Genomic DNA, 26,399 nt, shown 5'->3' with positions numbered 1-26,399 from the left:
CTTAAGTTTAAATGTCAAGTATTCCTCTTTTATACAATAAATCACAGGAGAAGATGTGATCCCTTCTCAGGTCATTATCAAGATTCCCTATTCCAGAGACATCATGCAAATGACCAAACACCTACACTATTTTGAGCATTTAGCTGCTAATTTAACCATATTTTCAATCCCGATATCCAGGATTGGAGCAGAAGTGGACAGCCTCAGACAATTTGATCCTGTCCAATTCTAGTCCAATCTGTGCTTTAGTGTTTTCATTCAACTTAATACTGTTCACTTTATTTGTCTGCAATGCTCAGTCATTACTTATATTTTTACATGTGCATTGAATGCTTTTACTTGCATATTTTCTTGATAGCCAAAATTGCTAATTTATTATTATCTATGAATGGAATGCTCACAGTGAACTCGTTAGTTGATGTCTTTCCATAGACGTTGTGAGACTACACAAATTCCTTGATGCATAATCTCAGATCATCACTCTGAGTTTTTTTGTGTTTCTTATCTGTCTATCTAGAAGGCGAAATGTAGATTAGGGCTTATATTAAGGCTGAATTATAAATGTAATGCTTTGGTGGGTCTTCTTACAATAACGCTAATCATGCAAAATTTGAGCCCAAATTTGCTGTCTTTCACACAATAAATTGCTTTGTGATAAATGTCACTTTTGTGTTGTGTGAGAGGCAGAAAATACTGCGACACCGGATTTAGTAAGAGTCACCTGCAGATGAAATTATTGGTGGTGCCTGCACAATAGGCCTTATTTGATGTTGGGCGAACTTTTGTCCGCCCGACACCGTTGTGGTTACAGGGCTGAATTGTGATGCTGCGGTCTCAAGCTCACTTTTATGTATGGGAGCTTGTGTTGCAGTTGGAAACCAGCCACAGCACAAGCTCCCATACACAAAAAAGGAGTTTGTGTTCATCCCTGCACGGCGTTGCATATGGATTACGTGCCAGTTCCGACTGGCAGAAAGGATCCTTACGACCGTCAGAAGCCACTCAGAATGTCCGGCTGGTTTTAAAACCGACAGCCTCCATTGAAATTAGGCTGCTGGTTTTGAAACCGCAATGCGTTCAGTGGCTTTCCGAGCCTCGTTGTAAGGAGGCCCTAAATCTAGATGTGATCGGCGATGCTGTGCCTTGCGCTACGTGAGCCAACAAGTATCTTGCTTAAGATTTCCACTGGAGATACACCCCTGCAAAGAGGTCAGACATGTATGAAGTGTGCTTTGGAGTAAAGCACACATCTACATGTAGGTATATAAGCCAATATAAAGCTTGACCTCTTGCTTGCACCTGCTGCTTTCACTTGACGTTAAGATTTGGAGCAAAGCTAAATAGTTAGCAGATCTGACTTGAGCCAAAACCCATGTTTTTTGTACACTGGCCCGCTCTACACATACTCCCTTGCATACAATAACTGTTGGATGGTGTAAAGGGGTTTGGGCTTAGGTTGATCGTCAACTTTCAGCATAAATTGGTTTTGCATGTGAAATTTGGTCTGCAGATACCTGCATTACGCTTTTATCCATAGCTATGTGACAAAGTTAATCTAAATAGGATAGATCTTTGGTTTTCTTTCTTGGTCTTGAAGGAATTCCAGTGCAAAGCAAGTAGCTGAAATAGTGAACAAGGTCCTGACTTGGAAATTTGCAGAAAAGAATTGGAGATATTTTCAAGGGTCAGTTCAACAAACTCGCAACAGGGTGCGGACAAAAGCAGCAGACACAAATAATATGAGAGATTTGTAGTGTAAGAAAAAGTAGTAGAAACATTAATACAATGGTACTCCTTAAACCACTGATACCAGTTTATCAGTATTACTACCAGCATATTTTTAGATATCATGCTTGCTATTATATTATATTATATTAAAAGCAAATACAATATTTTAAAAAAGCAGTTCAAGACTCTAAATTTTATTCTTAGATATTTGGCTCAGGCTAATCCAAATCAGTGCCAGGGTCTACACATTTTGTGATTGTCTATGTGTGGCACAAAAATGACCAATTAAATTGTTCACTGACGTCTTGGGTGGAAAGTGTAGAAAACTGAGAGAACTCACTGCATGACTAATATAAATCACACAATGGGAACAGTTATTCATCATTCCACTAAGACAATTGAGTAAACATTAGAGACCGCTGAGATCATTTATTATTTAGAGCTCCTTTAGTAGTGTTTGGTTTTTTGACTCCAGCTATCCATTGACCTTTTGTCCCCAAGGGCTTCAAAGCCACCACTGTATAGTATACATAGGATTCAATTGATAGTTCAGGGGCACTGGGGATCTGAGATAGACCGATCTGAAGAGAAGAATGGTTGCAGAGAGAGAAGGACAGTGCAGTAGTGAGAAGAACAGCTCTGGAGATAGAAGAACAGTACAGGACACAGAAGAAAAGTTCAAAAGTGGAAGGACAAGAAAAGACAGATGAACAGCTGATCAGTGAGGTGGACTGTTCAGTACAGCAAAAGGAGGTAAGGTCAAAGCAAGATGGGCCAATATTGATGACGGTAGATCAAGGAGAAAGATGAATGATTCAGGATCCAAGATGATGGGGTCTTGGCGAGACGGCTATCCATGATTTCATTTCAGTTTCTTTTGAATATGCAATACAGAAGTAATAGTTACAGTCCAGAAGTGAGATGAATAGTTCTTGGAAAGAATAATTAGCCGAGGAGCGAAGGATGTTGCAGGATAGATAAGAGTAGTCAGGAAAGAGATTGAAAGTGAACAGAAGCAAACACAGGTCCACTAGAGTAGTAGGAGCATAGCGGACAATCCAGCAAAGAAAAGGGCAAGTTAGAAGATAGAGGAACAGGATGGGAGAAAAGAATCTTTATAATGAAAGGTGGTTGTGGAGATATCAACTCAAAATCATGAAAAGCGCAGCAGTGGAATCCAAAGTTATTAAAAGTTTTTTAACCCAACATTACAAGACACATCCAGGACAGCCATGGCAGAGCGACAACTTACTCCCCGTGGAACACTATATCTGACCTTTTCGTTAAGAACAATCCAATAGAACCTCTAGCCGCCTACATTCCCACAGCCATGCAGAAACCTAGTAGAATACATTTGCCATGTTATGCTAATAACAGAATGTACCATATCATCCTCCATTACAAAACAAAACAAAAATCATGTTTGAACATAGACAATAACTGTATTTAAAAATACATACAATTAGCAAGAAAATGTTGCAGCATAAGCAACTATCTCACAGAATCATGAATCAACTACATATCTTCTGGGTATCTTTCTGTGTCTTTTGCCCATGCTGGTCATTCTTCTGGCACAGCCCCCATTGCTCATCTCTCCTTCTCTTCTTTGGTGCATTTTCCAACTCCTCGTTCAACTTACACATGAATGCTCTTTTCACATTCAATACTTTTGCTCCACCTATGACTACCGAATTGCCATACACTCGAACTACTCTCTTCTGGATGGAAAAAATCTTTTGCTCAAACCCAATTTACCAGTTTTGAAGTCACAAGATTTTGCTGCACTCCTCAGTTGATACCCTTCTCTTACCCATCCACATTGGACAAATCTTAGAGCATGGCATATGATCTCTCAACAAACAAAAAGGACATTTCACTGTAGAAGAATGTGGCTTATGCCTGTTGCTCTACAATAAAGTAATGAGTTGCTCAATTCCATCCTAATTAGTGTACTACTAGCTGTAGCATTTCATTCGTTTTATGTTTCAATCAACCCATTATTCCTTGATGATAAAAGACAGTGCTTGATGTTTGATACGATGATCTTTAAAACATTCTTCAATCTCATTAGGCATGACTTGTGGTCCATTTTCAGACACTAATTCCTCTGGATATTTCTACCCTCATGAGCACTTCTACGAGAAATCTAGTCTCTTCTCTTGCTTGCACCTCCATCACTAGTTGAATAGCGATAGACTGACACAAGTGTGCATATTCCTCTTACACGCAGACAGGTATATAGGCCGATAATATCCACACAAATTATTTGCCATGATTGTTGAACAACTGGAGTTTCACTAACAAGTCACGATTCGTCATTCATAGTACACATAATGCACACTCACAAACATTTGACTGTCTCTATCCATCCCTGGTCACCACAAATTCAATCTAGCCCTTACATTCATCCCAGACCTGCATCTGTGACCTTTATGCAACAACAGTACTTACTTCCTTCTCAATGAAGCTGAGACCACCAGTTTATGTGATCTTTTCGCAATACCCTAGAATCTGACAACTGCAACCATGCTGAATTATAATTCCTGATGCCACTACATTTGTCTGCAGTCTTCAGCCATCCTTTTGAAATGTACCTTCTGATTTACTGCAGCTCCTCATCTTCATCCGCTTTCATCAACCATTTCTCATTGCTCAGCGCTTCTCCACAACTCGATTTCATACTAGCCACATCCAATTTATCCTCCATTGACTTCTCTAGCAATCTAGATAAGCAATTAGCATTAATGTTGTCGGAACCCAGGTACATACCGGACTCTCATGTTTTTTTCCTTGTAAATGGTAAATTCACTTCGCTAAGCATGGAGTCGCTTTACTCGCTTCTTTAGCTGACAAAAACCAACTAATGGCTTGTGGTCAGTATGAATTTCAAATGCTGTTCCCCATAAATAAGTGCAGAAGTGTCACCCCTGCCTCGACTAACACCCATGCCTCCTTCTCATTGATTAAATAATGTATTTTTGCATCACTGAGTATTCTAGATGAAATGGCTTCAGTGCCATGGTTCTCACAATAGCATGTTTGATGTCACCAAACATCAAACACTCCTTAGTCTACTCAAAATATTCACCCAACTTCTGTGTCCACATTACTTGCATACGCTCCTAAAAGTGGTCCACAAATTCTGAATAATATTCTGTGACCAGGGCCGGACTGGCTGTAGCGGGCGCCAGGTGTTTTCCTGGTGGGCCGGGAGGGTCGGGACTGGTTTGGAACCAGTGGGAGCCGTTTTTGGTACAGGGGGCAGTTTTGCAGCAGTGCTGCAATACCGGTCCTCTGGACCAAAAGCAGCTTCAGTGTTTCTCATGCCCCTCCCCACCCCCGTGGCTGGTCCAACTCAATTGCCAGGGCCGGTTTGCTTTCCCAGGCCGGCTCTGTCTGTGACCCCTGGGAACAACCTTAATTATTCCTTGTCCCTCAAGGATTGAGGTCCTACTGAGTATATGTTTTGAGGTCCGGTAATGTCGGTAGAAGGAAACCCCCTGATGAACTGAGATCATCCATTATAAGTCATGCCCAATGTACTAATGTTAGGATAGTGGAGAAAACTGGGTTCCAACACTGCCCAACAGTATTTTCAAAAGGAAAATTAGGCCAAATAAGTGGAAAGTTAGAGATGCCCTGACATAACTGTTCATGCATACCTGCTGGATATAGGGCTGCATGGGGTGCTGCGGCACCCTCAAAACAACCATGTTGCAGTTCCTAAGGTGAATGAGCATTAAAGATGGTTCAAAATCTTGTTTTTATCCGGTCACATGTCACACAGGTGCCAATGTTAGGGTAGTCTTCTGACAAATTGCTGCTAATTCTTTTAACAAAGGGATTGGTGCTTACCTTTCCTTCTCTGACTGCAAAGTGAGAAGATTTTTTAAACTGAACTCTAGGGCAATCTTGTTGGTGTGAAAGGAAAGGCTGTAGGATGTTGCTTTTTGTAACACGCAACAAAGCAGGAAAGCACAAATGAAGCTTTTTTTGTAATTCTGAAGTGTGATGATGGAAACAAAAATTTTAGTAGGATGAAATAAAATCAAGACACTATCCTTGATGATGTCCAAATGACAAATATTTACCAAAACCCAATTTCCTCTCATTATTGTTTGTGCTCTATATAGATTTATCAGTAACACTGAACATCTGTGCAGATATAGTGGTGAATTCCAATGGAAAATGTGCTGTCTGTAAATGTAGCATTGATTGCAGCACCCCTACTTAGAAAACTGTGCCAACACCACTGTTTTCATGCCAGTGACAAATTAAATAGCAAAAGATCAAAAAGCTAGGTCTTACCCCACTGGCACCAAACTCCAGAGCCATGTCTCTGGGAAGAACAAGCGGACGCTCTGCGGAGCTGCGCCACTATCCATCACCATTTCCACGGGTCCACCTTGGGCATTTAAACCATTGACTTAAAGGGAGATATAGAAAACAAACCCACTTGTCAAGGATCCTTATATAAGGTAATAATAATTACACTAAACTGTTACAAAGACCACAAGTGCTTAATATTGACAAAATGGCAGACAGATGATTAATAACAAGTATTATTACCCAGTTTAAGGGAACTCATTTTATAGCATTAATAATTTTCAAAGGCTGGGTGGGGGAAGAGGTCAGACTTCATCTGTTTATTCACATATCCAGTACAGGCACAAAATCAGCCTGACAGTGACATGGTGCAATCCCAAGGATATTTTGAGCAGATTTATACTTTTCTGAGGGTTTAACACATTTATTTAGTTTCTGACGAAACATCAGTAAAATTACAATAGATGTAGGGAAAAAGCATTATAAATCGGTACAGTAAAATCATGGCACACAACTTGAAGCTAGAAATAAAATAGATCTCAGAAGCATGAGAGGTACCACACTATACACTAATAGTTAAAATTAATTTCAAGTCTTTGCCTTCTACTTGGTATCTTGATTTGCAGAGGGAAATAAAGAGTATAGACACCTAAGCACTGATCAGGTTTAATTATTTTCTTTTGAATACAGGATAGGTTATACTGTCCCTGAGTCTCTTGCCAGCCACTGCCTACTCCTCAGTACCAAGCATGCTTACACGAGGCATGCAATGTCAAAGACAATAGGTCTGTCTTTCTTTCAGAAGTATTTGGCAATAGATTCCCAACTTTTTATGTGTTGCACCTGCTGTCTTATGCATGGAGCCAGGAATAGGACCTCTTTCTTGAACAAACTGTATTAGCAGAGTTAAGCTGTACCCTCAAAGAAGAGTATATACAGTAAAAGAATTCTATAGTAGATACTTCCAACAAAGGGACTATATTTTGAAAGACAGCATATGTGCTTGCACACTTTACTTTGTTCATAAAAAAAACATAAATGTAACATGCTATCATTAAAACAAAATAAAAGAAATGAATGTGCAGAAGTGATTGGTTTATATAAAACAGTATCTTTGTGACAAATAAAGGCACCCAAACATTTTGCACTTTTCTTAATAAAAAAAGAGCCATAAATCAGCTATTAAAATCAGTGCTTACCCAGCTGAGGGGGAAGAAAGCAGATCAACTCCCTCGATAGATGAAGGACAGGATATCCGTAGTTTGTTGCTCTCCATGGAGAAGGGATTGCAGAGTGGCATGACCTCCTTGGGCACAAAGATTGACGCCCTTTCCTACAGGATGGATCGGATGGGGGAGCGGCTAGACAAGCATGCCGAGAGACTGGACATGTCCGAGCGACGGCTTACAGAAGTCGAGGAAGCGCAGACTACGCTGGATACAGATCACAAAAAGCTGGGACGTATCATGCAGGTGCTGCAGGATAAAACTGAGGACATTGAAGCCCGTTCACGACGCTGCAACTTGTGGATCACGGGCCTGCTGGAGACGACGCCAACCGGGAACATGGAGCGCTTCGTGGAGAAACTGCTGGTCGAACTACTTGGTGCTGAAGTGTTCTCAAATATGTTTGTGGTGGAGAGAGCGCACAGATCCTTGGGCCCCCGGCCTCCCCCGGGTGCGCCACCGCGTCCAATCATAGCAAAACTATTGAACTACCGGGACAGGGATGCGGCTCTAGACACGGCGTGGGACAAGCACACGCTGCCCTATGAGGGGTCGAACATTTCCCTCTATCCGGAATTCACTGCCCGAGTGCAGGAGGCTTGTCGGCAGTTTATCCCACTAAAGAAGCAGTTACGGGAGTTGGGACTGGACTACGCGATGCTGTACCCGGCCACGTTGAGAGTGAATAGGCAGGAGATGTCCCATATCTTCATTGACTCAAAGGCATTGCAGAAGGTGCTAAAAGACTGGAACAAAGAGCAGAAGCGGAGTCCGGAGAGACAGTTACGGGAAGAAGCTGCTGAGGGATCGCTGGAGGAACAAGACTGAGACTGGCTAGACGGCAAGCATGTGTTGAAATTTTCCATCTACTCGGGGGTGGTGGGAGTGGGGGGTTTCGGGGGAGTACGAAGGTATGGTGTATAATGCTGTTATGAAGCGGGCACTTATTGATATATTGCTACACAGATTCCCGGTCAGTAGGCAAGCTATCATATGGGTAGCGGTCAAAAGAGCGTAGGCAGACAGACTGGTTTTGTCCCTTCGTGGCGGCCACAGGATGCATTCGGCATAGCGTGCAATCTAAGAGGGCACACAACACAGTGCTGCGGGTCACATACTGATATACGTAGTATGCTCTTCTGGCTTAGCGGTGGGGCCTAGACTTGAATTCTGCGCTAGGAGATCGAGACTAAGGACAAAGTGACATCTCTTCATAGCTTGAGTATGGAGCGACCTCCGCCCACGAGTGCAAAACACCACTTTTGGTTTAATTTGTTTGGGGTGGGTAGAGGGAGGTGTGGGAAGTCCCTACAAGGGATGCAGCGGGGCCGAGTTGTGGGTGGTCTGCTGTGTGTGGGGGGTAGGGGAGAGGGGTGGGTCACAGTTCTATATTTGAAGGTTAGTCTGGCTGGACAAATTGTCGCACATTTTCCACTGCATATGTCATCTGCAGGACTCAGGAAGATATGTAATGCGTAACAGACAGGACGGTAATGACTAGCGAGGACAAATCCCAGAGATTGGTGGACTCCATAAGAGTGGTGACCTGGAACGTAAGAGGCCTGAATGATCACCGGAAACTATGTAAAGTATTACACTACCTCACTCGGCACAACATTGACGTTGCCCTCATACAGGAGACGCACCTCCCGAACCAGAGCCCCATGATGCGAACTAGGGGTTTGATGGGGAATGTTAATGAAGCCGGTTTCACAACACACGCCAGGGGGGTAATGACTTGGGTTAATCCCAGGTCGGATTACAAGTTACAACTGTTGAAGGCTGATTGCGGCAGTAGGTTCGTGATCTCACGCTGCCAGGGTAGGGATCTAGACTTACTATTGGTTAATGTTTACGGCCCCAACTATGATTGCCCAGAGTTTTTCACCACGTTAGCCAACATAGTAGGAGACAGCGGGACGCCTCCAATTCTTTGGGGAGGAGATTTTAATATGGTTAGGGACCCGAGCCTCGACAGATCAGGGGGTCTGATCAGAAAGCCAGCAACGGTGGTTAAAGCGCTAGATAGGGCAATGATCAGTATGGCACTTGCGGATGTGTAGAGAACGCTCAACCCTACTGAGGGGGGTTTTACGCACTACTCCGCTTACTATAACCTACACACACGTATTGATTACTGGCTCGTATCAACGTCCCTTCTGTCACAGGTCCGTATGTGTCAGGTTCAGCCGCATACCCTATCGGATCATTCTCCTATATTGCTAGTTTTGTCCACACCTCCATTTACATGGCGATTTCCCCCATACTCTCTACTGGATCCCCTCTTTAAGGAAGAGATGGCAGATGCGATAGCGACGTTTTTTGACACCAATATTGGTTCAGTAGACAGTTTACAAACGGTTTGGGAAGTGTTTAAGGTGTATGTCAGAGGGATGGCCATTACCAAACACTCCGGGGTGCTTCGAGATATCCGACAGAGATTGTCGAATCTGGAGCGCAAATTGGGGGAATTGGAAGTTAGGCAGCAGTCAGGGATGGAAGGGGGCACTACAGAAGAGCTAAAGAAACTGTTAGAAGAATATCATGAGGCGGCAGATAATGAAGTGCAACATCTGGGGAAATACGCCACAGCACGAGTGTATGGTGAGGGCGACAGGCCTGGTTCAGTGCTAGCTAATATTCTCAAAGCCCGGCGGGGTAAAACCTCCATCACAAAGGTCAGATCGGAAGGTGGGGAGCTATTTACGGAGGAGGCGGACATTGCTAATTGCTTCAAATTGTATTATTCGACTCTGTACGCTTCACGTCAGAAGGATATGTCATTGTCATCTCCTTTTATCAGTGTTGGATATTGCAGATTTTCACGACATGCAACAAACAATAGAAAAGTGACCCTTTTTTTGCACTTGAAGAATTTCTGAGCTATTGCTGGATAGTTCTTAGCCGTAGAAGTGTGATTCTTGCTACCACAACTAAAACACACCACAACACCTCTGGCTCTGGTACTGTTCCTCTTCCCATCCTGTTTCACTTCCCATTTCGCTTTGGCCAGATTCCTGGAGTCTCTAAAGTCCTTGGTAGAAACTTTCCATTGGCAATTTGTGATTTCCCTGCTAACAGTAGTGTTACTAGGAGCAGGTAATTCCTTAAAGTAGACATACCAATTTTCTATAGATTTGGTAATTGTATTAGCAATTTTGAAATCCGGATTGTTAGTGGACAACAAATGCTCCTGTATTTTCCTGTTACAAGTTATTTCAACTAAGTGGTTACAAATAATTTCATTGTGCATGTTGTGCTAATTGCATGCGGTCACCAACTTTTTCTGAGCTGAGACAAAATCATCAATCTATGACTTTTGTCAGAATTTGTATCTCTCCAGTACAACATTCCTACCAGGAGAAAATACCTTGTCTAATGCTTGAATAACTGCAGTATATTAATTGATAGTATTGATTGGTCCTAGTTCTCTGGCTTCACTTTTGTGAAAGTAAACTCTCACCTAAATCAACTGTAATGTTTATAAAAATAATTCTGCCGTTGGGTCCTAAATTTTATATCAATAGGGCTTTCTTTTTCTTACTAGTGAAGCTGTCACCTTCCACAGCATCAATATATGCTACAAATGATTATTTCCATTGGGCCCAGTCCAAAGGTGGTTTACCAGTTACCATTCAAAATGTTAAAGGAGTGGATACCCCTTCCATGCCAAATGTTGTAAATGCCAGAAGTAAAACTTGCAATCCTTAATAGAGGTGCTCAAGGTTTACAGTGTATCACCAATTTAAAGGCTAACCTTAGCATGAAACTTTGATAAACAACAAACTGCCTGACTTAATGATGGTGGCCATGTTTTTGCTGGTACACCTACAGAAAGAATGTTCAAACCGTTGCCTGGCTCAAAGATCGTGACTAGGATGCAAATCAATGGGCATGCATGGCAGGTGGCAATGACACTGTTCCCATGATGTTGGTGCCACAATCCACGGTCCTCCTAATCTGCCCGTCCACACACGCTGGATAGAGAAAACACTCCTTCTGTTGAGCAAGCAGCTCGAACTGTGCAAACGTCTGTGGTCGTCACAGATGGAATGGATTGTAGGCTAGAGGTCACTGTAACAACTCATAAGCAGCAGTGGGGGACAGCAGGTAACAGATCCCTCACTTCTGGCCCCTAATGAGAAGCTCGAAAACACAGTGGAGGGTAAGTGATGGCCTTTATTTTAATAGTTGCTGCCAAACCATTGCTCACACCTCACCCTTTTTGGCCAACCGTCCACCCACCCTTGTCCCATGGAACCACTAGCTATCATGATTCTAGGGAACGTGCCAACCCCAACACCCACTTAGTGAAAGAAGTGTCTATGAGGTAGTGTTTGATACATAAGAGGTGGGGTACCCCTTTTTGTATGTGGCCATGTTTATTGATAGAAGGGATGTGGTGCCCCAATCCCTAGCCAAGTGGGATAGACCGAGTGTGTGCTTTTGTATGTATTAACTAACATTCAGTGGAGCAGGAAGGACTGTTTGTATCTGAAAGTATTAAGCTAATAGAAATAAGGTGTTATTATTTCCCTAAAGGGTGTAGCGTTTCCTGGACATTACTGTCTGAGACACATGTCCCAGATGAAGCTCGCATTGTACCACACAGCATATCTTCAGGATTATCATTATGTAATGGCTCTTCAGCCTGGCAAGTATCTGAAAGTCTAAGCCTATCGTGGAGTACCTTAGCAATTCAGTGAGCTCGCAGTAGTATCCGACTTCAGTGATTCCAGGGGCAACAATTATATTTGTCACGAGGATCGCCTAGTTGCCCCTTATCTCCACAGACTACCAAAACCTGGCATGAGAGCCTTCAATTATATCTTGAGGCAAAATCATGCATAGTTTGGGACATTACATTCATATCTGGGACAATCATTTTAGTATTTAGGGTGATCTCCTTTATATCATAGTAATGTCACAGATATTCAGGACAATATGCAACCATCATGCTTATATAGAATGGAACTCATGTATATTTGTAGCAGAGAGCATATTTGTGGTCCAAATGCTTCTTTTGTGTCGCTCTCATCAAGTATGCCAACACAGGAGCAAACCAGACATCAGCCCTCTCCCCCTCTCTGATGCAAATAAGTGGTGCCAAAGGAGTGCCACAGACTGCCCCCCCCCACCTACCTTGGATACAATCCCAGCAGTGCTTAGGAAAGTCACGAGTATTTATGGCCCAGGCATATATGAAGCACTTCTATTTATTTACTATGTGCACAAGACAGGTGGTTTGATGCTCTGTCTAGGGCACGTGTGAGGTAATCTTATATAACTGTTTGATCACAAATGACTACATTTTATATCAGACTCAGAAACACACTGCATGTCATAGGAGCAGAACTGACCAGCAGAACCTTAGAAGTACCTTAGCCTGATTAACTATGCAGGAAATGTAGAATAAAATACTGATTACAAGTAGCAGGGGAGGATGCTCTGTGACACTGGAAAGTAGAACCTCAATAACAAACAAACACCCAACTAGCTCTTGCAAGCAGTTAAAAATAAGTAACATCCAGGTCATCCACATACCAAATATAACGGCACCTGTGGATCCTATATTGGTTGTCTGACAGATAAAACGTACTATTCAGGGTTAGTCAACAGACTATACTTAGAGAGACTTTATTTTTTCTCCTTGTCTTGTCAAACATGCTTAACTTTAGAAGATGGAGGTTGTCTCTAATTTTTCTACCTTCTTAGACTACTTCAAAATGGCGCCTCTATTTGATCGTGAATGTTACGTGTTTTTTCTTTGTTTGTCATTACTTTTTTGCATTTTCGGATGACATTCTTCCCCGTTTCAAAATGGCGTTCGTAGACGTATATTGTACTCTGTTCTCTTAGTACTTTCTCTTATATTTATCACGTAGCTCTTTTTATACCTTTATGCCTTAATTTCTTTAAATTATTTTTCGTGTTTCCTTTGGCTTTATGTGAGCCGGATGTTATGTTCTAATACCGGTCCGGTTTACTATCATTCATCATTCAAATTTTTTTTTTTTTTCTCTTTTGGATTTTAGCCTCACTTATAAACGCTAAAATTAAGTTATCATTGATCACATTATAACTTTGGGTAAATATGAAAGCGTTTATTCATTTATCTTTTGGCTTCTCCTGGCCACCGCGAAGGTTCATAATACCCTTTAAAGATGGCGGCTATCTTTTTACTTACTTAGGTCAAAACCTTGAACTATGTTCGAAACTCCCGCGTTTCGTGATCTCAAACTCAGGTGTTACCATTCTCACCTATTAGAGACACTATATAAGCATTTACCCCTTTTTCACAGTTTCCGTTGTAACCCGACAGGGACGGTGCTTTTCTCATCGTTATTACGATACGGAATCGGGTAAGTTGATTCACACGCTTTTGTCAATTTTTGCCCTCCTAGGTGCACACTGCAGTTTGGGACTTTATCTATGTGATCTAAGGGGGCTAGTATATATTATTTATTACACTCTCCCGTCTCCCCGTTTTTTAGAAATGGCTTTATGGTGACTCTTCACTTAGCCATTACGAGGAATTTGAATAGCTACATTAAGCTCTGTGGAACCATTTCCCTATATGTTTGGGTGCTGAGATGGGCATGATATAGGGTTTTTTTTCTGTGATTATGAGTGCGTTTGTTGTTTGTTCTCATACCCCCTTGCTTGGCTCCGTGAGACCAACACACTCGATGTTTTAGGGGCCGAGAAGGGTATGATAAGGGGACACCTTCATCTCACATGGGCGCCGTTCTTTGTTCATATGTTCTTTGGTTCGAAATGGTCTCTTCTCTGATGCATGATTGTTGACATATGTGTGATCGGACGTTTCTTTATTATTTGACTATAGGTATCTTGGAGAGCGATATAAATGCTCTCATCACTGGATGATTTCCTGAACAAGACTACTGTTACGCTTACACGTTTAATTTGAGCTATCAAGAAAACAACCTTGATCCGTTTTGAGCTACTTAGCAGATAACCTCTCTTTAATTAAATATAATCTTTAAAAGTGAGTTACTTTTGGTATCGTATGATGATTAGTTTAGATATTATGTGTACTTAGCCGTCCATTATACTGGCGCCCCATATGTGTTTATTCTCTTCCCTAGTGACTTTGATTACCATTTCTTGCAACACTTCAAGTTGAAGTAAAAAGGAACATAAAGACCACGACATCCCTTCGCTGGTGGGTATATACCCCGTTGTTCTTTTGGCACCTAATCTCCTCTCATTTGGCTGCCCGCCGTTCCTTGTTAGACTGAGTTTGGATTTAAATTATTGTTTACCCTAGTAAGGGACTCCACTCACTTGCTTGCGATTTACGATTCAAACGTTTCCAAATCACACTTTGGAACAGACGTTTTAACCTGCCACCCTTTGCCGAATATTGGTTTCCCATCTTTTGACCGATTAATTATACATGGTCTTATGACATGACATATTGAGAGGAATGTCCCTATATACGTCACACACTTATCTGTCATTGTAACCAGTCTATATGCTATGTACACAATGTTGCTAATAATGAATGGATATTTTATGTAATATTGACCACCCTCACATTGCTTATGTTGATTTATAAATTGTCTCTTAATGTTGTTTGTTACTCTTTTGACAATTTAACTTAATTGAATTTGATTTTGCCTTATAAAGTTTATAATGTCCTCCACTGTGCTGCTATATATATGTTATATGTTTTGTGTTTAGTCCTTATGTGTGTCATTTATATTGTATTTTCTTTTATATAAATTTGTTGCAGCCCTGAAGAAGTCCAGAGGTGGACGAAACGCGTCGGCTGCTTTGGCTGTTTTTGGATGTTTTTAAATATTTACATGACAAACTGAAAAATAAAGAAGAACATTTTGAAAAGAAAAAAACTCTAAGGATATGGACTCATTCAAATTACATTGTATATGTTGAGTGGTGCATTTGGTGCTGTTTTTTCTATGTACACTCCAGTAACTGGAACGGCATTGTGCTGGTGGTTGCTAACCAAGATTGCACACTTGTGGTGAATGGAATATATCACCAATAGATACGTTGGGTTATTGTTAAATCCAGTGCTGCACTAGAGGGATACCGCTAGCTTTGCGTGGCTTTGTTAGTCAACAGACCTATAAGGTGAGATGGGGTCCCTTGGCGGGAGCTGCAGTAGGAATCTTGCTGCTTTTCTGTGAAAGTAATGGAAGCTTGACAGATACATGTCTAAGACTCTTAAGGTACAGTCTAGTAACATAATCCAGATGAGAGGATACAAATGCTAATGTGGCCTGCACTTGGTCTGTGAATCCCAGGGAATGTAAAGTTTGACTTAGAAGAGTGAGGAAGTAGAAGGACTACTACTGAGTTAACTTGCAGGGCGATGTTAAGGTCTGAATCCATGATGACCCTTGGTTTCTTCACAGATCTGTTGGGATAAGAAAGGGACCCTACTCTACTGACAATGGAGAGTTGGTTGAGAATGAGGTCAGTTGCGACCGGACTCAATTCCAGGCTTGTTTTCAATGGTTGCTGGTCATCCAGTCATCATTTTTGACAAGGCAAGGTCATGGTTAGGATCTTGTGGTTTTAGAAGTCTCTGTATGCTTTCTGAATAGTTACAGCAGGTAGGGCCCTAGTATTGAATGAGGTGCAAGGGTGACCACAGAACATATAGTGTACGGAATGGTCAAAAGGGGGAGAGAAGATTGGAGACCCTGCAGAGAGGCATCATGATGTGTTGAAACAAAGGGATCTGAGATGGGTAGAGAACAGACTGGTCTTTGGGATGGCAGAAAGGATCTGACTAGATTGAGCATGACTGAAGGGGAAATAGCAGAAAGGAGAGGATCATGTCCTAGGGGTCTCTTCAGGGTATGTGCAAGAGAGATAGAAAGGACGAGTAACGTACTGTGATGTAAAGGAGGGTGTTGTAGGTGAAGAGGGATATGCTGTAGAAGGGGGAAGGGAGGAGGGAAGATTGAATAGGGTTAAGTGAAGGTAGAGGAGATTAGTGTGGTGGGTTATCTGGAAAGTGGGAAGCTATAGTATGGCAGTGAAGAACAAATGATGCATCTGGGCTGACAGGGAGAGAGAGAGAGAGAGAGAGAGGAGTGGATTTTGGGACAAGAATGTAAGGCTTTCAATATGGATTTGAGAGAGACATTGTAAGAGACAAAAATAAGGTGGAGAAGGCAGAAGAGGATGAGCAGAATCAGATTTAAAATGCCCCATGGACATTGTCTGAAAACTGTTCCCTAGATCTTGAAAAAATCGTGGGCACTCCAGGAAGGAAGAAACCTTCCACTGTTCCACTGGCAGGTAGCAAAAGCTTGGGATTTTAAAGGGGAACTAGCACATCTTTTATAGTGAACATGCTTCAAATTTAAGTTTAAATGTGTTTAATTAATAAAACTGTGCACAGTGCTCCTCTTTTCAGCTCCAGATGCTGCTTCAAGATAAACATTCTTCCCAGCACATTAGGCGGTGTGATGTGATTCAAGAACAGCTGTGTGCTTGACCTAAAGGTAGACCAAGAAATGAGTTTGGCACTAATCCAGTCTCTAAAATGTTACCACCTACTTCACTCCACTTTTCATCAGAACAATGCAGCTCCTGAAGCTAGTCATAATGAAATTCTCCTTGTGTGCCCTAATTTCCCACGTTCACAATTGTCTTGTGTAGAGTTATTTGAAATGTATCCAGTTGTGACGTGTTCCAGACCTAGTGTGCTTTAGTATCATATGCCATGGTTTACGCCTTGCTGGAAAACTCCAGATCCCTCTGTAGGGGTATCTTTAAATATTTCAAGATTTGGTCAATGTTACAGGCCCATTGTGTTTTGCTTCACCCAAAAGCCTTTTGGAGGGTAAACCTATACAATGTATGCAAGCTTGTCTTCAGATCCTATCCAGCAGTGAGCTGTAGTCCTGGCATAATGTGTTTTAACGTGTGCCATTATAAAGTATATTTTTTAGAAAACACATTTCAATCCCTGTTAAGCTGTTTTAAAACCACATCTTGAAATCATATTCAGTTTTCACCAATGCAATGAGGCCAATATGATTAGAAAAATCCAACTTTCTACAAATCTTTCCAAGAAATCCCACATATGAGGACAAGAGTGAGGGCTTCATATGGAGTGTTTGATTCAAGACACACTTGTGACAGGTCTGCAGATAATCCTAGTCAGGTTGAGAAGATGCAGCATCTGGAAATTAGCCCAGCCACTAATTCCCAGCAGAACCTAAGTACTCCTGTAAGGTCCACCTGTGTGTGAAATAATACAGCAACTACCACAGATATGTTTGTTATATCATGGGCTTCCTTGTCAGGTCGTTCCAGAAGTGGAATGATGTAGCAGGGAATTATTTATACCGTAGAGACCCCTGTCAGGCCACAGATACTCCTGTCAGATATGAAATGAACTACAGCTGAGAATTACAGAGGCCGCAAATGCCCTGGTCAGGGCCACCTGTACGTGAGTGGTGCAACCCTTCAGAATTATTCTAACTCTTGATGTAGATATCCCAGGTCCAACCTCACGTGCTGTGATGCTGTAGAGAAGATTTCTCATGTCACAGTGAACCAGTAAGGCCTTAGATACCCCTGGGTGGCCACAGATAGGCCCCTAGAAGCCCAAACAGATGTGAGAAGGTAAAGAAGGTGAGAATTACTTAGATCTCAGAAACTCCCGTAAGGTAGCAGATACTGGATGCAGCTTTCCGTATCAGATCTCAAATAACTGCAGTAAGTTCCACCAGGTTGGGAGAGTGGTAGCTCGTGTGCAGTTAAAGAATATGAAATGGGTTTGCTGAAAGGCAGCAGGACTTGATGTTTCAGTTCAGGGGAGATGTTTAAGCCCTAGTCGGGATTTGCACCATGAGTAATGCACTGAATAAATAACAGCGACATTTATGTGAATGCAACTTACAAGACATGATTGGAAAATAAATGGATGCCTCAATCATCATATGCAAATTACAAAGCTTGTCCACAAGTCTACAAGAGCACACATTTAATAAATTCATTGTACAACAGAGAGAATGATAATAGGCAGAAAGGTAAAATTGAATGTTTTGTCAGCTACAGTAAAGTTGATATCATAATTACCACTATCACCATAATTATCTGTATTATTTTGTTACTAGTACTAATATTATGGCTAATACTACTAATATTATTGTTACATAATAATAATAATAATAATAATAATAATGATAATAATAGTAATTATTAATAATAATATACAGGGTAATGGGTACACCCTCTCAGCCATTGGCTGCCTTCACGGTGAGTTGCGGCATGCTGCCTTTCTTTTTACAAGGAGCACATCCACACACACTGTAGTTCCCTTCGGTGCCAGGGACTACTATAGTAATGTGTGCTCTTGGAAGGCTAAAATATAGTTTTCTCCAATATCTTTTTTTTAGGTTGACGAGGGCATGGAAGCTTCTCCAACAATAGGGTTTTGCAAAAACAATGACCGAACAAAACAAGAACTGCCAAAGCTTAAAGGCTGGCGGCTAGACCCAGATCAATTTGCATTGCCAATGCTTGTTTAAGGTCTGGTGTGAGCTAAGACCTTTTTATTGTACAACAATATTATGTTTACAATGCATATTTTAAAGGGCTTTGAACCAGCTCTCTTCATATATTAGTCTGTGTCGTGCCCTTCACATTTTGCTTCTGCCCACTATAGCATACAGCATGGGGCAATGGTCAGCCTTCCTCAGTCACTGGCTAACTTCACTTTGAGTGTCTGCATTTTGCCCTTTCACAAGGAGCACATCTACAAACAAGATGGTTATTTTCAGTCCCAGTCTTTTTCTTTTTAACTTATTACCACTTTAGTGTTGCCCTTGTGTTTGGAGTCTTTTAGAGAGCACCAGTGGCGGCTCCTCCGCTAAGGCAGAGGAGCGTCGCCTCACTGCTTTTAAGCAGTGTAACTAAAGAAAAAAATAAAGTGATAATAAGTCAGTGTTATTATCATTTTTTGTTCCTGTTGCTTTGTGGCCTGGGTGGGGAGGGGGTGGGGGGTGGCTGCTCTCAGAGCAGGACAGGGGAGGAGTGGTTAGTCCACTCCAAGTGCGCTTGAATGTTTGACCGTCTCTCTCGAGCTAGACAAACAGCAATGCGCACTTTGTATGTTCTCCACACAGGCTGTGTTACAGCCTCGGTGGAGAACATGCCCAGGCCCCCCGTCCCCGTCTGAACTCTGAACGCGGGGGCTCAGACCATTCACATCTCTGTGTGTTGTGATTGGTCAGTGGAGCCTGGGTGATTTCTGGGTGCTTCCTGCTTCCAGCACGAGTCCGATGCGAGGGAGAGACAGAGAGATGCGGTGTTAAGGTAAGTTTTTATTTTTAATGTCTTTACATTACACCTGCCGGCCTGCCACCCTTGATCCGTGCCGACCACCATTGGAGAGTAAGCTTTTGATGTGAGCATGGGGCGTGTTCCAGCTTTATGAGTTATTTACTCCTGCTTTTGGAAATTCTTTTTGGATTGGCCTTTACTTATCTGACTGCTGCTATTTCACACCATACCAGGTTCTTGTATCACACTACGCTACCATTTGTCAAACAAATCTTTACCAGGTAAACCTAGAGCGCAATCTACCAGTGGAAAAGCAGGTAATACAGCTTGGCTCATAAATGTACCCATTGCAGACATTTGTAAAACAGAAACTAGGAAGTCACTTCATATATTCACCAAATATTATTGTTTAACCTCTGATGCACAAGCTGATGCAAAAATGGATCAGGTAACACTAAGAATCTCTCTAAACAGAGAATTCTAATATGTATCTAACCTGATTAATTTTGCACCCTAATTTAAGAAATAATTTGGAAAAAAACAACATTCTCTTCATGTTACCTTACAGCCAGCGGTGGCTCCTCCGCTATGCCGTAGGAGGGTTGCCCCCCCCAAAAGTGTCAGGAAAATAAAAATAAAACGATAATTAACACTCGTTTAATTTTCCTTTCCTGCCGCCTTGCTGAGTCTTGGGGGTGGTACCTGGGAGTGACTGGCACTGAGGGGAGTGGTGGTGCACTGCGATCACTGTACATGACAGTTTGGCCGGCCGTCTGGCTGGCCAAACCGTCATGCACAGTGAAAGCTCTCTCCAACCCAGCAAATCAGCTGGATTGGAGGGAGCAGGCACAGATTCGCAGTCTGTTCTGGAGCACAAATCGAGGACGCTCACGACAGTCCTGAAGCTGCTCTCATGCATGAGAGGATTGGCCTCTGGGTATTCTGGGAGCCTATGCCTTCTTGCAGTGAAGGGGTGCAGAAGACCGCGACGGGGACGGCTGAAGAACCCGACGGGATGGCTGCAGGTACGTTTTTTATTATTATTATTTTTTTCACCCGTGACCCTTATACCCCTTGCCCCCCTGACTCCCACCCGCCCACCACGCCACTTGTCAAGCACGCCAATCGCTACTGCTTACAGCCACGTTTAAAGGCTTGAATAAGCTTGTTATTCTAGTGTTTAAGACTATCACTGAAGAGCCAACAATGCAGAAGAAAAGGTTACTTACTTGTAGTCCAGGTTCGTCATCGTAGGTATCTACATTGAAGTCATAAACAATCCCACCAGCCTCCTCTGCCATGAATGTGGCGCATTGGAAAGTGAATAACAGCTTACAAAGTCAATACATATATTACAGTAAAAGAACTGGCTCTCTGACACAAACTACCAGTAGGCTGCACTGTGGGTAGAGAACCCTCATGGAGTGTGAAAGGGACAGCAACTTGTTTCCTCTCTTTACAATGAATCCTATCAAGCTGCATTTTCTTTTTCCCTTCTTCATTCATTTTCGCCTTTCTGCACAAAATGCTGCAATGCCATTGTATGTGTCCAAGAAAAAGAATTTCAGCCTCTGGGAAGCTTTTATAGGGTGTACTTCATATTGAAACCAGATGAGCATGAACGCCCTATTGGATGTTAAAATGGATTATACATATATAGAATATGTGCTCCAGGGTCCACACAGGTGGTGAAAAAGTGTGCTGGTGTTTATGACTTCAGTGAAGTTCCTATGATCCAGAATGTGTGCTTTTCACGACCAAATAAATATTTTTGCCTTTAGCCAATTTGTTTTACAGGTTCATCAGGGCCCAGCAGTGTCCCCAACAGTAACATTTTGCAAAAACCATGACAGAACAAAACAAGAATTGCCGAAGCCAAAAGGCTGGTGACCAGCACCAGACCTATTGGCTGTGCTGATGCCAGTTTATAATCTGTGGAAAAAGGCTTTTCCCTTTATATCCAACCACACACCTACTAGACAAAAATACTACCACAATGCACAATGGGGCACTCACGGTTCCACAGAAGTGAAAATGAAATAGAAATATGACAATCACTGGGATAATTTCTTGCCTTGGTGTGTTGTAGTTTGATCAACTCTGTCGGAATCAGTGGGGTGGGAGGCAAGGCATAGAGGAATCCCACTGAACAGTTGATCAAATGGGCATTCCCCATGGTTCCTGTTTGGTAGTATCTAGAGGCAAAATTTGGTCATTTTTTTGTTGTGTGTGTTGGAAAAAATGTCTTATTGAAGCTAATCCCATCATTGAAGCCATCTTGTGGGATTTTGTTGTTTAGAATTCAATTGTCATTTTTTTGTTTTACACAACTTAGTGCATCTGCTTGCTCATTGTGAATGCCTGACAGATGTATTGATGTAATTATTTGATTCTTTGGTATTTTCCATTTCTAAACAGTTTGAGCTTTTAGCAATAACTGTCTCAAATGCATTCTCCCTTATTTGTTCAGGCCATACATTTGTAATTGTTTTGCCTGTCAAAACAAGGTGCAAATTTGTTTTGAACGAAGGAAGAAATTATTTTAGAGCTAGTGTACAGCAATTAACTCTAGCAGGTTAATATGATAAGATCTCTCTCTCTTCGACCATGTCCCTTGTGTTTGTAGGTGGTCCATATGAGCACTCCATCCTAGAAGTGAAGCATCTGCCATTATAGTTTAGTAGGTATTTTGTTGTGAAAAGGAACTGCTTTTAGAAGATTGGTCGCTTTACACCACCAAGGGAATGATTGGATAGCATGTTGGGTTAAAGTCATCTTGTTTCCCAAGTTCCTGAATTTTGGTTCCACTGATCTTCCAGAGATTGCTGTAACAGTCTCCTTGTGAGATACCTGCCGGGTATCGATGAAGTAGATAGAGAAACCCAAGGTTGGTCATGTGCCAACAGGTACTACACATAGCATGTGTTACGTTGGTTTAAAAGGGTAGATCACACTATACAACCACCCACGTGTAGATAGATTTGATTTTATTAGGTCGTGACGAATCGCCACCAGATTGTTTAACTACCAGGCAAGAAACATGTTGACCGCACAATAGAGCGCCCTACCTGAGACATAATCTCAGACATGCGCCTTTGTTTCTTTTAATCAGGGTGGGAGTCCGATTGATTAAAATAGTCTTCGCTGGTACTCCCTTACCTGTTTTAAAATTTCTTTCAGGTTATACACCTCCACACTTTCATCTACACTAATTAGGCCCCTCACCCCCATGGCACCAAACGGCATTTGGAATAAAAGATCTCCGCCAAAGAGCCCCTCATAGGGAGCCCATCAGGTATTGCAGCGCCGACCTGACGAGGAGCCGCCCATATGATGAAGCATGACACCTTGTGTGTGAGGGCCCTATATTCCATGAGGAGTAATCCTCATCCTCCTACACTTCATGACCACATAAAACCAGTTTTCCCTTGTCTCGATATTAGGAACAGCATACCTTTTGTTCTTCATTGCTGTAACAGTGTCACATTGAGTCTGGCATCAGTGCCAGAAAGAAGCATAATGCCATCAATTCCAGCAAAGAGGAAACTTGTGGCACTGTTGCATGAGAAGTTTGCTTCAGACTGTGATATTTGTGTTGGATAGATATGAGTCTCTCCAATGAAGAAAACAGTTTTAGGACAGTGGGGTCTAATGTCACTCTTAACTAGTGAATCTTTTGTACTGGAATGAGTGTTGATTTCTGATAGTTGATTTTCGAACCTAGCTTCTGTGACATGTTTGCTGTGGTTTGAAAATCTTTCTTTGCTATTCTGGAGATGATGCTTTTATCATCCAACTGTCCAGATATTGGTAGACAATATATATATTTTTAAAATTGTACGTGAGCAGCTACCACTGCCATGGACTTTGTAAAAGTGTGAGCAACTGACTTGAGGCGGAACGGGAGAACTTTGATGCTAGTGATACTTTCCTACCATGAATCTCAGGACTTTTCTGTGTTTCTCTATGATTGGAATACAAAAATAGTCATTGTGCAAGTCCATTGCACACATCTAATCTCCCTGACTCAATTGCAGATAGATTTAGTCTAAGCTAACATCCTTAGTCTTTCGTTCCTTATCCATTTGTTTGTTAATCTAAGATCGAGAGTGGGTTTGAAATCTCATTTTAGACCTTTCTTTTACACCAGAACAAATTTCCATTCCCCTTTAGCGAAAAGGTACTTTCTCCACTGCATCCTTTTGCAACAAGCTTTGCTAAGCAAGTCTTAATATAAAGGGGAATAATTCTTCGAAAGTATAGCAGGTGGAAGAGATCTTAACTTGGGAGAATATCCATTCTGAACAGTATTTAAGACTACCTTGTCTTTTGTTATGTTGTGCCACTTTTGGATATAGTTTAAAATACTTCACCACTCTGGATTGACTAAGAAAGAGGAGGGAACAAAAGCCTCATTGCTTTTGTTGAGGTTTTCGTACAATGGCCGATGGTTGTGGACTCCTCTAAAGGACCTTCTGGACTGACAGGACTGCCTTTGATGTTGCTGCTGTTGTTGGTCAGGCTGCCAATGAGGGGTTTGAACCCTTTGTGAAAAGTATCCTATATCATAAGGCTTGTAGCGTCTTCTGTATTCTTTCCTTTTCTCTAGCCCTACAGCCTTCAGTGTGTCTAGCTCTTTTAATTCGGTCCATCTTATCATCAGCATGGGAACCAAAGAGTGAATTACCAGCAAAAGGAAGATATGATATCCTTTGTTGTGCTTGAGGTTTTAATCCTACTAATCTCAACCGGGCACTACACCTGAGGCATATTCCAAAGCAATATGCATGGGTAGACAGGTCAAAAGCATCAGCTGCTACACAAAAGACTTAGTTTGAAACCATAATGTCCTCTTGTAAGATTTCTTGAAAATCTTGCAAGTCCTCACTTGGCATTTTTTCTACGAATCTCTGAAGTGGCTTTTATTGAGTTGTGTGGAACTCTTTTTTGAAACAACTATCCCTGGCCGGGCTTGGCTCCGCTATTCCCCCGTGACGTTCCCCTCAGCCGGGCTTGGCTCCGCTGTATGGTGTGATCTGGACTCCATCCCCCAGCAGCCCCGCTTCTGACGAGGACGCCGCTGACGCTGCTTCCGGGCGCCAGGTGGCGCATAAAGGTCTGTGTGGGGCCGACGCCCTTGTGGAACTCTTTTTTGAAACAACTATCCCTGGCCGGGCTTGGCTCCGCTATTCCGCCGTGACTTTCCCCTCAGCCGGGCTTGGCTCCGCTGTATGGTGTGATCTGGACTCCATCCCCCAGCAGCCCCGCTTCTGACGAGGACGCCGCTGACGCTGCTTCCGGGCGCCAGGAGGCGCATAAAGGTCTGTGTGGCGCCGAGGCCCTTGTGGAACTCTTTTTTGAAACAACTATCCCTGGCCGGGCTTGGCTCCGCTATTCCCCCGTGACGTTCCCCTCAGCCGGGCTTGGCTCCGCTGTATGATGTGATCTGGACTCCATCCCCCAGCAGCCCCGCTTCTGACGAGGACGCCGCTGACGCTGCTTCCGGGCGCCAGGTGGAGCATAAAGGTCTGTGTGGGGCCGAGGCCCTTGTGGAACTCTTTTTTGAAACAATTATCCCTGGCCGGGCTTGGCTCCGCTATTCCCCCGTGACTTTCCCCTCAGTCGGGCTTCGCTCCGCTGTATGGTGTGATCTGGACTCCATCCCCCAGCAGCCCCGCTTCTGACGAGGACGCCGCTGACGCTGCTTCCGGGCGCCAGGAGCCGCATAAAGGTCTGTGTGGGGCCGAGGCCCTTGTGGAACTCTTTTTTGAAACAACTATCCCTGGCCGGGCTTGGCTCCGCTATTCCCCCGTGACTTTCCCCTCAGTCGGGCTTGGCTCCGCTGTATGGTGTGATCTGGACTCCATCCCCCAGCAGCCCCGCTTCTGATGAGGACGCCGCTGACACTGCGTCCGGGCGCCAGGAGGCGCATAAAGGTCTGTGTGGGGCCGAGGCCCTTGTGGAACTCTTTTTTGAAACAACTATCCCTGGCCGGGCTTGGCTCTGCTATTCCCCCGTGACTTTCCCCTCAGCCGGGCTTGGCTCCGCTGTATGGTGTGATCTGGACTCCATCCCCCAGCAGCCCCGCTTCTTATGAGGACGCCGCTGACGCTGCTTCGGGGCGCCAGGAGGCGCATAAAGGTCTGTGTGGGGCCGACGCCCTTGTGGAACTCTTTTTTGAAACAACTATCCCTGGCCGGGCTTGGCTCCGCTATTCCCCCGTGACTTTCCCCTCAGCCGGGCTTGGCTCCGCTGTATGGTGTGATCTGGACTCCATCCCCCAGCAGCCCCGCTTCTGACGAGGATGCCGCTGACGCTGCTTCCGGGCACCAGGAGGCGCATAAAGGTCTGTGTGGGGCTGAGGACCTTGTGGAACTCTTTTTTGAAACAACTATCCCTGGCCGGGCTTGGCTCCGCTATTCCGCCGTGACTTTCCCCTCAGCCGGGCTTGGCTCCGCTGTATGGTGTGATCTGGACTCCATCCCCCAGCAGCCCCGCTTCTAACGAGGATGCCGCTGACGCTGCTTCCGGGCACCAGGAGGCGCATAAAGGTCTGTGTGGGGCTGAGGACCTTGTGGAACTCTTTTTTGAAACAACTATCCCTGGCCGGGCTTGGCTCCGCTATTCCGCCGTGACTTTCCCCTCAGCCGGGCTTGGCTCCGCTGTATGGTGTGATCTGGACTCCATCCCCCAGCAGCCCCGCTTCTGACGAGGACGCCACTGGCGCTGCTTCCGGGCGCCAGGAGGCGCATAAAGGTCTGTGTGGCGCCGAGGCCCTTGTGGAACTCTTTTTTGAAACAACTATCCCTGGCCGGGCTTGGC

The 26,399-nt window shown here is 43.3% G+C and overlaps 1 protein-coding gene across 1 annotated transcript in view; it reads right to left on the bottom strand.

Moving 5' to 3' along the window:
• The window catches only part of LOC146812812 (alpha-2-macroglobulin-like protein 1), a 761,857-nt gene that overhangs the window by 414,129 nt on the left and 321,329 nt on the right, over positions 1 to 26,399 (bottom strand). The window contains exon 18 of the mRNA XM_085615204.1: positions 6,037 to 6,154. Within this exon, the coding sequence (XP_085471330.1) occupies positions 6,037 to 6,154 (118 nt within the window). The remainder of the gene's footprint in view (positions 1 to 6,036; positions 6,155 to 26,399) is intronic.

Source organism: Triturus cristatus, chromosome 7 (assembly GCF_964204655.1).
Source record: "Triturus cristatus chromosome 7, aTriCri1.1, whole genome shotgun sequence".
Taxonomy (NCBI): domain Eukaryota; kingdom Metazoa; phylum Chordata; class Amphibia; order Caudata; family Salamandridae; genus Triturus; species Triturus cristatus.
The sequence above is the reverse complement of the archived record's forward strand: the minus strand, read 5'-3'. Positions and strand labels throughout refer to the sequence as shown.